Source organism: Cuculus canorus, chromosome 3 (genome assembly GCF_017976375.1).
Source record: "Cuculus canorus isolate bCucCan1 chromosome 3, bCucCan1.pri, whole genome shotgun sequence".
NCBI classification, from domain to species: Eukaryota; Metazoa; Chordata; class Aves; order Cuculiformes; family Cuculidae; genus Cuculus; species Cuculus canorus.
Genome location: NC_071403.1, coordinates 69,190,358 through 69,206,011, shown reverse-complemented (window position 1 = coordinate 69,206,011; position 15,654 = coordinate 69,190,358). Strand labels below are relative to the sequence as shown.

At 39.7% G+C, this 15,654-nt stretch overlaps 1 protein-coding gene across 3 annotated transcripts in view; it reads right to left on the bottom strand.

Annotated features, from left to right (window-relative positions):
- The window catches only part of MSRA (methionine sulfoxide reductase A), a 308,591-nt gene that overhangs the window by 103,442 nt on the left and 189,495 nt on the right, over positions 1–15,654 (bottom strand). For all 3 annotated transcript variants that reach the window (XM_054062226.1, XM_054062228.1, XM_054062227.1), the window contains one exon: positions 876–982. In XM_054062226.1, coding sequence (XP_053918201.1) covers positions 876–982 — 107 coding nt within the window. The remainder of the gene's footprint in view (positions 1–875; positions 983–15,654) is intronic.

Sequence of the window (15,654 nt, the reverse complement as noted above, 5' to 3'; positions counted from 1 at the left end):
TTTCTTCAACATAACACTTTGGTGAAGCCATAGTATAAGTCAATGCATGAAAGCTGATATTCTTTTAGCACTACTTAACAGTTAGTCTATTGCCTTGATATCCTAGGTAAGTGGTTTATTTCATGTTAGTTATAGGAATTTATATATCTCTGCTGTAGAATCTGGATCTTGCATTTACAAGACCACTAGGCAGATCAGACAGCAATTACAATGCAGCAACACTACAGGACACTAATCCCTCTGCCTTTAAATAATGGCTTATGTGGCAGGGAAGAGACAGAATGCATCTCACTGAAAAACAGGACTGTGTATAGAAAGGGAAAGCATCAATCTTCTCTCGCACAAATCCCAGTGTCAAAACAGTCTTACTAAGCCACAGGCTGTGACATCTAATGAAAGACATTCATGGAAGAGGAATGGTTTGACAGAAGCATCTTAGAAGCAGCAGGTGGATGATCCTGAGTTATCAAGCTCAAATATTAATCAGGATTCTCCTCCAGTGGTCAGGAACTCCTAGGTCTCAGATTTTGGCTACACCCTTCAGAGTACGGGGTCCACATATGCTTGAATAGCGTTAAGATCACAGACTTCTGCTCTGGTGCACCCACATAAACATATTTTTAGAAAAGCTTAAAACTATCTCTGCACAAGTAACTTTTTCTTTCTGCATAGTTATAAAATGACTCACATACAAAAAGAACATTTCACAAAAGCTGGAATTTAAAGGAAATATGATGCAAGTTCAGTATTGGAACGCAGAGCTTCAACAGCAATGCAGAGACAATGCACAGCACAAGAAGTGACTTTGTACTAATTGGTGTTGTCTTTGACCTCCACTCACACGTGAAGCAATTCCATGCCCTGCCCAACAATACCTTTTGATATTCTTCCTTAGATCTCAAGGCAGCTTCCATCTGTTCCTGAGAATATGTGTAGATGGCTGAGCGATACTGTGTGCCAACGTCATTACCTTGTCGCATTCCTGGGGAGAGAAAAAACACAGCGCACGATGAGTATCATACTCCCTACCTGACTGGGCTGCAAACTCAAGTTCAACAGACCCGATTTTAGGACATTCCATACACCTGGATTACCGTGATGGTTTATGTGCATACCCAGTAGGTATTTTTAGGAAGTCCAAGTCTTTCTTTTGTTAAATAGCCCTTTTGTTTAAATAAGAGATTCAACTCTGATATCTCCTTTTAAATAGCATGTAAATGAAATGTGAGCATTCTACATCTTGGTAAATCACACAGTAGTAAAATACAGATGTAGAACCTTAAATAATCAAGCAACAGTTACTGTAATCAAGGTACTCTTAAAATATTTATTTTGAACCATGCAAATGGCTAAAAAAAAAAAAAGTTGATTTTTACCAAGCGCTTAAAGATTTTCCTGTGCTGGAAGGGTATATCTTAATGTGAGAAAGGTTCAAAGTCTCCCTGGAGATAACTAGCTCTTCTCTCTTCACAAAACAATGAACTCACTAAAAGACTAGTACGCATGTTGTGCTGAATTAACTCTGAAGTTATGAATTCCTACCACCACCACTATTTGCTGAGGTGCTGGAGCCGGTCCAGAGAAGGGCAACAAAGCTGGTGAAGGATCTGGAGAACAAGTGTTACTACAAGCAGCTGAGGAGACTAGGATTGTTTAGTCTGGAGGAGACTGAAGGGCAAGCTTATAACTTTCTACAGCTCTCTGAAAGGAGGTTGTAGTGAGGAGGGTGTTGGTTTCTTCTCCCAGGTAACAACTGATAGGAAAAGAGGAAATAGCCTCAAGTTGTACCAGGTGATGTTTAGATTAGATGGACAACAGGAAAAATTTCTTTATTGAAAGAGTGGTGAAGCATTGGAACAGGCTGCCCAGGGAAGTGGTAGAGTCACCATCCCTGGTGTTCAAAAACTGTGTAGATGTGGCACTTCGGGAAATGGTTTAGTAAGCATGGTGTTGCTGGACTGACAGTTGGACTTGATGATCTTAGAGGTCTTTTCCGACTTTAATGATTCCATGATTCTATGATTCCACGATTCTAGTTATGGAGCGAAGAAATGACTCTTGTGAAGCTCTTAAATCTGAACTCCAAAGAGGACTCTGATAGATAAATAGGTTGAGGAGAAGGTTTGGAGGAAGTCTGGCTGCATTAGTACTGTTATTGTGTGAGCAGGCTTAGGAACAACAACCATTTCACAATGTTCTTGAATTTGGGAGAAGTAGAAAACAAAGATATGTATGTAATACTGCATAAAAGCAAAACCCAAGTTATACATACCCAGCAACTCCTCAAAATTATGCCATAAATGAGCAATTTTTGTACAAGGATTAGCCCTTTAACTGCTGATATACGTAATCCCTTCAAAAAGGTAATGGAAAGCTTAATTAATTTATTTAAGAGAAGGTTAAGAGAAGAACTAACTGATTTACAGAAATGTATATAGTGAAATAACCTGAAAATAAGGCTCTTCAGTCCTTGCAAAGTCTTGTAACTAGATATGGTAATTGAAAATAAAAAGTATACAAAATCCAGATGGGAAATATGGCAATATTCAAATAGAAAAGAGCAATTTGCGCTGAACAACGCACCTAAAGCCACATTCCTTTCCTGAGGGCTTCATATAGTAGAATCATAGAATATTATGGGTTGGAAGAGACATTAAAGCCCATCCAGTTCCAGTCCCCTGCCATTACCCAGAGGCACCTTCCACTGGCTCAGGTTGCTCAAAGCCTCAAAGCCTCATCTAACCTGGCCTTGAACACCTCCACAGATGGGGTATCCACAACTTCTCTGGGCAACCTGTGCCAGTGCTTCACCATCCTCACAGGAAAATATTTCTTCCTCATATCTAATCTAAATCTTCCCTCTTTCTGTTTCCCCTCATCCTGTCCCTGCACTTCCTGAGAAACAGCCTCTCCCCTGCTTTTCTGCAGACCCCCTTCATGAACTGGAAGGATGTTATATACGGTCTGAAGGGTACACATTTTCTGCCAAGATATATCAAAGTTTGAAGAGCTGTACAAGATCAGTGATGAAATTACATAGTTAAGGGGGAGTCCAATTGTGTGATCATAACAGCCTCTCCTAGCACTCAAGTGTTGGCTTGCAGTGTTAAACCCACTTGCTGTAAGAAGACTCAATAAGTATTGTAAGCATTAGCCCAAAGTGTAGCTTTAACACCATCAAGCACTGAAACTAATACATCGTTTATTTTTACTTGTTACTTATATCAGTTTGCACGTAAATCTCCCACAATAAGTAGCTAATACATTGCCTAAGCCACAAGGACTACAACATAATAAAATAAAATAAATTACATGTGTATATACATAATCAACTGCCACTGTTGCTGTTGTTATTAGTAAGGTACTTCACATGTACAAACCTACCTCTCAAGGATCCATCACTGATTTTTTAAAACCCTCTGGCAAGTCTTACTTGTTGAGATTCACTAACTCAATGAGAAGCAAACAAGGCAAGAAATTCAATTTACTGTAACAAAGGTGGTAGGATGACTGAGCTTAACAATTCTGTCTTTGTCTGAAAAAAAATGTCTGCTAAATAAAAAATGATCTCTGCTTGGCTATCTAAAAATTCCACAATGTCATCTGTATTTAACTTTCCTTCCTTCTCTAACACGTCTTTCTTATCTTGTCTCTCATGACACTCTACCTCTCTCTGTTAATATGACACCATCATTATACACATTAGGCTTCAGATAAGAAAGAGAAAATATACATAATGCAATGAAGATGCTAGAGATATTATACAGAGCTAAATCAAAAGCCATTCTTACAAGGGATTGTCAACATTGCTGCTGTTGATTCTAGCTACACTGGATGCACATTAGACTGAAAAAAAGCCGTCTGCTGAGACAACAAGCCAACCTCTGATCTTCAGCGCACCAAAATGTTTCCACTACATTCAAGGAATTTGTTCTAAGTATATAATACAAATAAAACTACAAATAATCTCTACAGGCTTCATGCCATTCACCCTACAAGTTCCCAGGTAATTAAATAGGACTTGCACACATTTGTTAAACACCCTTCAGCAGCTATTGCAAATTGTAATCAGACATTATAAAAACACTGAGATTTGGAAGTACTTTGAATGACCATTGTCTTTGTTACAATTACGCAAAAAAGTGAAAAAGCTCTTGGCATTACAGACTGGATGGATTAAAGCAATATTTCTTACCACTAATGGACAGAGTTCAGGTTCAGGTGTCCAGTAAAAATTCTACACAACAAGAATTTTATCAGTACAAGACTATTTTTTTCACCTGTACTAAACTCCATTTTTAAGAGGTGCATATGATTTTGCTCTAATTCCAAATCAAACCAGTGAATCAAGCTTGTCTAAAACATAACTACTGGAAGAAGAAAGAATACCTACAGAACGTCAGCTGCAAATCTTTAGAGCAGCTGGATCTTCTAGGCAGGGAAGTTCTGATTGCCTACAACTGTTCTTCTCCAAGATATCTTAAAGCCACTCTCTGTGCAAAACCTGCCAAGTTAGGGATAGAATTTAGGGTAGGTCCAGGAGATAACTTTTCTTCAGGCTATAGTACATGGGGAAGTCTGTCCGTAGGGCCTGATTCATACAATCATAGAATCTTAGAATCATAGAATCATTAAGACTGTCAAAGACCTCTAAGATCAACAAGTCCAACTGTCAGCCTAACAACACCATGCCTACCAAGTGCCACATCTATGTGTTTTTTTAACAACTCTAGGGATGGGGCCTCCACCACTTCCCTCGGCAGCCTGCTCCAATGCTTCACCACTCCTTTAGTAAAAAATTTTTCCTAATATCCAATCTAAATGTCCCCTGGCACTACTTGAGGCCATGGAACCTCCTTTTCATTCTTGGCTGAGATGATAACCAGAATCCCTCTTAAAGCTGTTAACAAAGTATATTAACACTGAGGAATGAGCTCTCTGACAGGAAGAAAGACTTTCACCAACACCTTCAGGAACTTTTCACAGAATGAAACAACACAGAAAAAGCCTCCTGTACAGCTGCAATGCCCAGCAGACACACTTTGACTGATCTCACGCCCATTACTCTCCAACAGGTAGTTTGAGGAAAAGCTTCCAGAGGCCTAAAAGCAGAACGCCATCTTGCATGGCCCATCAGCCCTGCTCCACTTTGTCGCAACAGCACACCCACAGGACGCGATTCCAGCGTTGAACAAAATCTCTGTAACTAGAGACAATCAGGCAGAGTTTCAAGTGCTGCCCAATGTCTCTGCCACAACACAGAGGAAACCAAACCTTAAGTGATTTACATGATTTCTATCATGTATAAGAAAGGTCAGAGCAGAAGCAGTTCTTTGAGCTTCATGTCAGGTCCTCCAGGATTCTGACACCAGAAGCCCCTTGGGCAGCCCAGGGTTCACAAAACTACCCCCTTTCATCTGGTCGTACTTCACTAACATTAATGGTGTAAGACAGTAACAGTCAAAAAGGCAAATAACTGCCTTCCTGACGAGGTGATCAGGAACACATCTAACAATTACAGGAACAAATATGACCTGGAGTCAAAAGCATGGCAGTTGGTGTTGATGCTTGAGACAAAGAAAATCGGCTGCAACATTGATAACAACCATAACATCTCTTGTCAAAGAATACTTAGATGGAGAGGCTGACTTTAGAACTGATAGAAAAGCATAGAATTTGCACCTGCCTGGCAAGAGACAAAAATATGTGGTTTTGAAAACACTGCATAGGGCCAGAGAGTATAAGCCCAAAGCCTGCGTGAACACTAGCCAGTCTTTGTAATCTCTTGTTTCTCAAGAACCAGTGAGAATTAAGGCATCTGGAGCACTAAATCTTTGGGCATGGATCATATTTAGGAATTTCACTTTGGCTGACTAAAGCACTTCAGGGGTTCTCAGCCTGGATCACTCTGGACAACAAAATTTCCTCGCTATTCCAGCAGAGATCAGAACACTAATCAATCAAAAAATGCCCTCAAGAGCTGAGCACTTGGTCTGACTTACACGAAACAGATATTTGTGGCCACAGGATGATTGATGGAAAGAACAAGGAGCTGTGATGTTTTCGCGGATCCTGCAAGAGGTACAATTCCCAAGTGGAGCTTGCGATGCAACACAAACAGTGCCAACAGAAAAACTTATTTGCCAAAACGTAGATAACAATCAAAGAAATGAATCTACAAAATCCTCTAACCAACGTTTTCATATATTCTAATGCACCTCGGTAGGAATTACTTAATTTTGGCCTCCCCCATATCTTTAGCATCAAAATAGTAAATACTAGCTCTGCTTTGACTGGACTTGGTGGATGAGAAGCTCAACGTGAGCCAGCAATGTGCACTTGCAGCCCAGAAAGCCAGTTGTATCCTGGGATGAATCTAAAAAAGAAGTGTGACCAGAAGCCCTAGGGAGTGGATTCTGCCACTCCACTCTTGTGAAACCTCACCTGGAGCCCTGCATTCAGTTCTGGAGTCCTCAGCACAGGAAGGACATGGATCTGTTGAATCAAGTCCAGAGGAGGGACATGAAGATGATCAGAGGGCTGGAGCACCTCCCATCCGAGGATAGGCTGAGAGAGTTGGGCTTGTTCATCCTGGAGAAGAGAAGGCTCTAGGAAGACCTTAGAGCAGCTTCCCAGTACTGAAAGGTGCCTAGAGGAAAGCTGAGAAGGGGCTCTTTATTGGGAAGTGCAAGGATAGGACAAGGGGAAATGATTACAAGCTGAAAGAGGGGAGATTTACATTAGATATTAGGAAGAACTTCCTGTGAGGGTGGTGAGGCACTGGCACAAGTTTCCCAGAGAAGTCATGGATGTCTCATCCCTGGAGGTGTTCATGGCTAGGTTGGATGATACTTTGAGCAAACTGATCAAGCGGAAGGTGTCTCTGCCCATGGTAGGGGAGTTGGCACTGGATGACCTTTAACTTCCCTTGCAGTCCAAAACATTACATGATTCTATGATTCTACAAATGAGTAGAATACATTAGATCATCCCTGCTTTGATTCAGCTGGGCACTACTTTTCCCTTCATAGCTTCCATAACTTGTCAAAACTACAATGTCTTCTTGATCAGGGCAAAGAGTTGCCTCTTTAAAGCAGTTATAAAGCTATTATGCTACAGTTCAAGTTTCTGTTGAGAGGCATCTTAGATAGGTCACTGTTCTGCCTGTCTAACTCCAGAGTATCTAGAGGTCAATAAGAAGCCAGAATATCCACAGTATAAATAAAACCACATTTTCCCAAGTACTGTACTTTCTTCTTCCTTTAGAAATTGCAAACAAGCAGATTTATTTCAAAATGGTGATTGTTTAATATATGACCTACAGAAGGCTAAAATAAAATGTATTTTATTTATTTTATTGGCTAAATCAAGGATTTATTTTGAAGACTCGACCATCTAATGACTTGAAAGTCGTACTTGAACAACACTCCTTACCTTCTCTCCATTTAAAAATAGTAAAAAAAAAAAAAAGTAATGGCATCATTTGTCAACCTTGCTATTCCCAGAGGACCCTAAGCTTAATGGAGATAAATGGCTAAGATCTGTTAGACTCTTCTGTGCCACCCAGTGATATTTTAAAGGGCAGTTCATAGCTCTTATTTTTATCATAATTTTTTTCTGTGATTTATAGACTTTTCTTCAGCTGTCACTTATTTTCTTATACCCGCAGAAATCTGATATACTGATTGGTCATTAGCTTTTCCCCAATCAATCCTTGCTGAGTTAAGACTAATAAAACTCCTTTTTTCCAGCTCATCATATAATTATTTAGTAAAAATCAATTGCACCATGTTACCCTGGCTTGATGTCATCACTCACTGTAATGATTACATCTATACTGCTTAAAAGTTGCCAAGGGAAAGTAAAACTCTTTATGGCATATGATCAAAGGAGAAAAATGTTAATAGAAAAGTTACAGTGCTGTGGATTGAGAGTTTTTGATGATTTTCAAGGTGCTGGTGTGGAGGGGGGATAAATGAAATATAAAAGAGTTTCTTCAGAAGGTTGCAATACATTAATCGTCTTCTACATATTAAAGAAAACTTTTATATTGTCAATAGAACAAAAGGTTTGCAAAGCTTTCAATATACTTGGTTTTCAGTGTCAAGGAGGAAACTACACTTTTCCTCTTCCCCTTGGGATCAAGGCAGCAAACACCAGCTTTCCCTAGAAATTCTGACTTGCACATATACTCAGAACATCACAGCTACAGCAATGTAGCAGCTGAAGGAACTGGGGTTGTTTAGTCGGGAGAAGAGGAGGCTGAGAGGAGATGTCATCACTCACTGCAGCTCCCAGAAAGGTCATTGTAGTGAGTTGAGTGTTGGTCTCTTCTCCCAGGTAACAAGCCATAGGATGAGAGGAAACGGCTTCAAAATACTCCTGGGGAGGTCTGAATTGGATATCAGGAAAAAAATTCTTTACTGAAAGTGGTCAAACATCAGAAAAGGCTGCCCAGGGAAGTGGTGAAGTCTTCGTCCCTGGAGTTGTTCAAAAAACATGTAGATATGGCACGTCATGAGATGGTTCAGTAGGCACGGTGGTGGTGGGTTGACAGTTGGACTTGATGATCTTAGAGGTCTTTTTCAACCTTAATGATTCTATGATTCAATATTTTTAATAATTTGCTTCAGAAAAAATGTCTGGTGAAAAGTACTTCTGCTTTAACTTGCTTTATCTTCATTCATCCAACTACCAAATTATAGGTTTTCTCATGTGGCTTTGAAACTAAAACAGAATCACAGGCTGGCTGAGATTGGAAGGTGTTCGTGAAGGTCTCTAGTTCAACCCCACTGCTCAAAGTAGTGTCAGCTACAGCAGGTTGTCCTGGGCCTCATCTCGTCCCATTTTTATATCTCCAAGGACAAAGACAACACAAAATACTTCCTTAAGATTTCTAGTGCTGGTGTAAATGAGCTTGTTGACAGTCATAGGAGCTGAGACACTCTACGCCTATGGAAATACCTAAATTTCAGTGGCTTTATTTCAGTCTTTATCCCACCTGACATGACTATGCTAGTGAGACAAATCTGGCTGAAGATTTTGACAGTTTTCAAAACCAAATAAATGAGTAGAGCAAAGATGCCTGGAAGACACTGGAGGACATGACACAGGGTATAAGGGAGCCCCACATTTTCTAAAGCAAAAGTGGAAGACTGGCAAAATGTGCCAGAGAATCTGACATGGCGGAAGATGTTTCTGTTTAGGCATCTGAACTGAGCTTTCATTGCCTCTTTTCTTCATGGACTACCTGTGTTATGATGCTTACAAAAAGCTGGACAACTACTGATCATGTGAGAAAATGTACTTAAGAAATACAGCAATTCAGATCAGCTACTGCATAAATCTCAGCTATGGAATCACACAGATTTGCTGTTCTTTTCTTCGTGTACATTCTCCTTTCTCATTTCTCTGTTGTTCACTAGTGTCTTGCCTACATTTAGGTATGTGTTAGCACTATGTATCTAAACCTAGTATGATCCACCAGGTGTTATTGCAATAGTAATAAAAATCATTAGTGATAATAAAAATAACAGTGTTGTCATTTGTTTTTATCAGCAAATAAACTCAGGGGATACTGCTTTCTCAAAACACAGACAAGTATGTCCTTATAAATATGCAAGAGAAAATTGCAGGCAGAGGAACACAGTCATTCACTGAAAATATTGTTGTTTAGAAGAGAGTTGGCTTTGACCTCTTGTACCTAATTATACACGAAAACAAAGATTAAAAGCCTACTAATAATCACCATAAACTATGATTAATGATGCCATGCTTCAGCACCTCAGATTTCACTAGTGGGTTGTTTGAAGAAGAAAAGAATATTTGGTATTACTTTGTTTTGACTTTGCTTATTGCTATCCTTGTGAAAAGATCAGTAACAGTCCATCAAAAAAATCTGCAGAAAAAGACCTTCTAAGATTGCTCTTCTCTAATTCTATAAACACACATGAACATCTAGATGCTGTTATTAACACCACATATTCATTGACTTCATGGATATTTGAAAGCTACTGAAGACAGTCCTAAGCACTGAAGTCCAGATTTTCCTTTTCTTTCACCCACAAGCCTGAAACAAAATGAAGACTCTTCTCCTCATCCCTTCCTCTTCCTCTCCTCAATTACAAACACAACTATGCTATAGGTACAAAATAACCCAGAAATGATCCTGAGGAAGACTGTAAGAGAGTAAAAACAATTTCCAATGTTGTTCTTAGCAGATACAGGCATTATGAACAAAAAGAATCACGGAATGGTTTGGGTTGGAAGGGACCTTGAAGCCCATCCAGTTCGAATACTCCTGCCACAGGCAGGGACACCTTCCCGTGGATCACATTGCTCAGAGCCCTGTCCAGCCTCGCCTTGAATGTTTCCAGTGATGGGGCATCAACCACCTCGCTGGGAAAACTGTGCAAGTCCTCACCACCCTCATCACAAATAATTTCTTTCTTATACCTCATCTAAATCTACCCTCCCTTCAGGTGAGTGGTGGGTTCATGTTTCCCACAGCATAAGAGCCACAGCGTCATCTTCAATGGCACAAAAGATTGATACCGTGGTTTTGTGTTTTTTCCCGTCTTCAAGGAACCATTTTATTATTGACTATAGCCATACTGAAAGATAAAGTTAATTTTTTCGTAGTTCTGGAGAAGTGGTTAGCACATCATTGTCAGATATAAAATAAATAAGCTAGCAGTAGCTTAAAAGTAAGAAGAAATCAGAGCTCAGAAGGGCTTTTGCCCTTGAGCCAGAATTGATTCAGCACCACTCACTTCATAACGCAAACTATACAGCCATCTCAGCAACCACTGCACTGGCTAATAATCCCCTTCATTAAAAAAGATGCAGAGTCAAATCTCTGTGATATGGAAAAACAACATCTCCTAAATGGGAAATACAGGTCAGAAAAAGTCTATTCTAATTTATATGGATAAAAAGAGTCTAATATGCAAATTGGGTCATGACAGCTAAAATTCCTGGGGATGCAAATCAGTCTAATAATATGTATTTATTTTTAATGCATATTTCATTCCCAAGAAAGGACAAAGAATGAGAACAACATAACATGAGGCATTTCAGCTCATGAAAGAAATGAAGTTGCACTCTCAAAGTGCAGGATTAGTTAAGCATCACTGGCAAAGACTATCTTTGCTACTTTGCAAGAAGTATAGACTGCAGGTATTTATAAGGTGATTATGGGCAAGGGACCACTAAATTGATTGCTGGTGGGATGAGTAGACATCAGTCAACTATGTCCCACCATTGGTATTTCATTGGAAAGAGCAGGACTTAGAAGAACCTGAAGGCAACAGAAGATGCTGTTTCCTATCAAACTACTCACGTAGTGCATATTCCTATTGTTGAGCAAGCAGTCCTGCATGAACCAATACACATTTATCTTTATTATGTCTCAACATATAGATTTCTATATTTTTTTTTAATTTATCAACACAGAGCTGTGTTTTATTCATTTCTTTTAAGAGCCTCACAGCAATGTTTTTACCACAGATTTAATTAGCATCCCCTCCACTGTATCCTCCAAGTCATTAATGAAAATATTGAAGAGCATTGGATCAAGGATGGCTCCCTAAGGGGTCAGTAATTGTATTTTGAATATATTTAATATGTCTGGTGACAATAGATTTTGTATTTCTACTGTTCTTTTGTTACACCTTGTAATAATGCTGAAAACATCAGGACTCTTAATAATCTTTGAAACAGAAGACAAAGGTGCTCTAAGCTTTAATCTGAGACTTGCAAATTTCATTCAAATTAAAAAGGGAAGAGAGTTACAGAAATGCAAAGAAAAATCAAAAATGATTATATTTTCCATGCAGAGATTACTTTTTCCCTTTAATCTCTAAATGAAGTCAGAGGCCTGTAGCAGAATACATAATGCTGGTTTAGGGTCGCTGTAGCGTTTTTTATGTGTACAGCTGTTCTTCCACTGGTATAAGTAGTCACATCTGCTCATTAGCAATACAATGTCATTTCTAGTGTCTAATTTTAATTATTTGCAGATGATAGATTCCTTATGCAATGTCTAAAAAAAGTACAGTCCTTCAAAACTGATGAGAAATAAATATACCCTCTGCCACTAAAATGGGTCAGCACAATGGAAAACAGATATTAATCTGGAGAATTCATATATCAGCACTAAAGCCAAATGCCAAAATGTTTGGAAGGTCACAGGGAGGAGAAACAGCTCATACATCTCTTCTTTATTGTGGATACACAAGACATATGGACTAAGAGATGTTCTGAATGAATCTGGCAGGTGATGAGTTTGTTGTGGTACAGACAGTCTTCAACTGCTGGAAAAATATCAGTTCTGCTTACATTTCCTGTGCAAATACAGGCAAGATAAGGCCTTCTTCATGACAGAAAGGAGGAATGAGATTGCTTACCAGTGACTTTGGTTCTCTGTATGCTCCTACTCAAAGAATCCCTAAGGCTAGAAGCAGATTTACAGAAGCTCCTAGGCAGCTATGACCATGGTTGCCTTTGCCCTTCACCTCACTGTCAGAGTGCAACCAAACGTATGGAGCCTTAGCTTCCTGTCAGCTCCTTCCACTAATTAAAAAATCCAAACAGAAAGCCAGAAGAACCAAAGAAAAGGACGGGATTTGTGTACAACAGGGCCTCACAACAGAGATTGGTGGTCATAGCTAAGTTATATCTTGTGCGCTGGAAAGGTTTAGGTACTCTTGACAAACATAGGTAGAAGAATTACCAGAGAAAGCATCATTGTGGATCATTTTCAAGAGAGAAAAGAACTAAAGGGGGTGAGTGGATTTTTTCATTGCCCCAAACATGTTTTAAGGAGAAATAAATAGTATTGCTGTTGCCTTCTGCTTATCTTCTGTACCAACCAACAAGGTGCCTTGGGCTAGGCTGAAATCTCTGACACATAGAATCATAGAATGGTTTGGGTTGGAAGGGATGTTAAAAGCCCATCTAGTTCCAACCCCCCTGCCAGGGCAGGGACACCTTCCAGTGGAACAGGTTGCTCAAAGCCTCATCCAGCCTGGCCTCGAATATATCCAGGGACAGGGCAGCCACCACTTCTCTGGGCAACCTGGGCCAGAGCCTCATCACCTTCACAAGGAAACATTTCTCCTTAAGATCTAATTTAAAACTCCCCTCTTTCACCTTAAACCCATTCCCCAACATCCTATCCCTGCACTCCCCAATAAAGAGCTTTCCTGAAGGACCCTTGAAATACCAGAAATCTGCTAGAAGGTCTCCTTCTGTAAGAAGCCTTCTCTTCTCCAGGCTAAACGAGTCCAACTCTCTCAGCCTGTCCTGATACGGGAGGTGCTCCAGCCTTCTGATCATCTTCTTGGCCTCCTCTGGACTCACTCTAACCAATTCATGACCTTTCTGGGCTGAGGACTCCAGAACTGAATACAGGACTCCAGGTGACTTCTTGTATAACTTCAGAGGGTCAGGAGCATTATGAGCAGTAATATGCTCTACAGAAATTGCATTTGCACAGTGACAGACTCCTCTGGTAACAGACAGATTTTTCCAAAGGTTCTGAGAAATACTTTCTGACACCACACAAAGAGTGGCCAAAATTTCTGACTAGATAAAATATGACATTTTCGTCCCTGAACATAAGCACAGTTGGGTTTTGCAATTGGCTCACACATGTTAGGACAATGCTAATGCCAGAAGGGTGGTCCCACTAGCAGTCATGCTCCTGGCAATTTAAGTCCTGGCCGAAAATTACATTTCACTTTGATTCATGCAAGGTTAATTTTCAGCTTGATCAGAGAATATTGTGATTGTCAACGTCAACACAAAGAAAGAGCTTTTGCCCTGCAAAGATGTCAGAAGAAAGAAGAAAATTACCCTTTTCCCTAATAGTTAAGTCAAAGATTAGCTCTCAGCACTCGTGAAACTACATTTTGAGGCATAACACAGACAAACCAATGGTCTGGAAGTCCACATCATTCTAGATAGACATCAGAGGCACTGGCAGAACCATCATCAGAGTTCAATTTTAAGGAGAGAGTCAGGCTTATATCTTAAAAATCTCAAAGGCTCTGACGATGGCCCCTTTAGTGTAAAAACAAGGTGATGTAGAATCTGGCCTAAACCCCCATACACTTTAGAAAAATAAAATCATGTATAAAGTGAATAGCTATAATATTCTTTTGCAGTATTTTCAGCATACTGCATTTATTCTCTTTTTCTGTGTCATTGATAAGGAAGCAACCACCTCGAGCACTCATAGAGCTATACAGAGCAATCCTCTTATAGATAAGATCATTCCTAGGAGAGAAGGAATGCTGATCTGTGCGTTAGAGGCAGAACAGAGATGACAACCATATGTCACTCAGCAGAAGTCAGGGGTTTGTTTGTTGCTTTTTCAGTATCCCGAATTTAATGAATTATAAAATAGAGCCAAAATTAACAGTCATGGAGGACTTTATCAGGGCCTCACATTTTGGAGATGCTCATCTGGGAGAATCTCTTTCAATTCATAGACTGGTTGACTTGATCAAAGGTTCTTGCTTTTCAGTAGACTTCTGTATAATACTCAGACTCAAGAGCTTCAGAATACAAGACCTAGGCTGCCTCCCAGAGAAAATTTGAATCCCAGTGATATGTCAGTCTCATCTTGAAGACAGGAGGTCCAACTGCTTGGAAAGCAGGAACTTTTGAATATTAATATGCTCAAATAATAACAAATGATAGGATTGTCAGTCTATACTCTTTAGCAACTTGGTACCATCTGTATCAATATTTCAAAGGTCTTTACTACAACAGAATGTACATCTTTGATGTTTAATGACAGAACAATTAGACAAGTCCATTATCTCTGCTGCAGGTGGGAGGGCTAGGTGTTAGTGCAGCTTCTGGAGAGAAGGTAAGACAGTGTCACAGACAAGGCTCTTCTACTTTCGAATGACAGCTATACATAAGAAGTCCAGGAAATGCTGATTTCATCCAAAGAGTGTGTCAAATTTAATGAATAAGAAATATTCCTAATTTATCTGCTAAAAAAAAACTTTCACAGACTGAATCCTGCATGCTTATAATCCTGGCTAAATAAGACTTACTATGCACACATAATTGAACCTCAGCAAAGCAGAAAAATATCATAGGTTGGAGAGATAATTCCCACTTTCAGTATCTTTACATAGAATCATAAAATGGTTTGGGCTGGAAAGGACACTAATGATCATCCACGGGCAGGGACATTAATGATCACCCCATGGGCAGGGACATCTTCCACTGGATCAGGTTGCCCCTAGCCTCATTCAACCTGGTCTTGAATACCTCCAGGGATGGGGCATCCATGACTTCTCTGGGCAACCTGGGCCAATGCCTCACTACCCTCACAGGCAAAAGCCCATGAAACCATATAAAAAAAATAACAATACCATAAAAACATAAAACCATATTTCCCATAGCAAGCTAAAAGTAGGGAGTAGATGCAAATCAAGGGAAATAAACTATTCCATCTTTGAAATCTTCTATGGCTAACTGTACAAACTTGAAAAGGTATACAAGCATACCATCCCTATGCTACAAAACACAGAGACTTGAAACTAGGACCTTGTGGTTTAGGCTTTCCTCAAATCAAGAAAGGTGGTAAAGATGTGATGAACTTTCCAAAGTTCTTGACAGAGATTAGCGTGA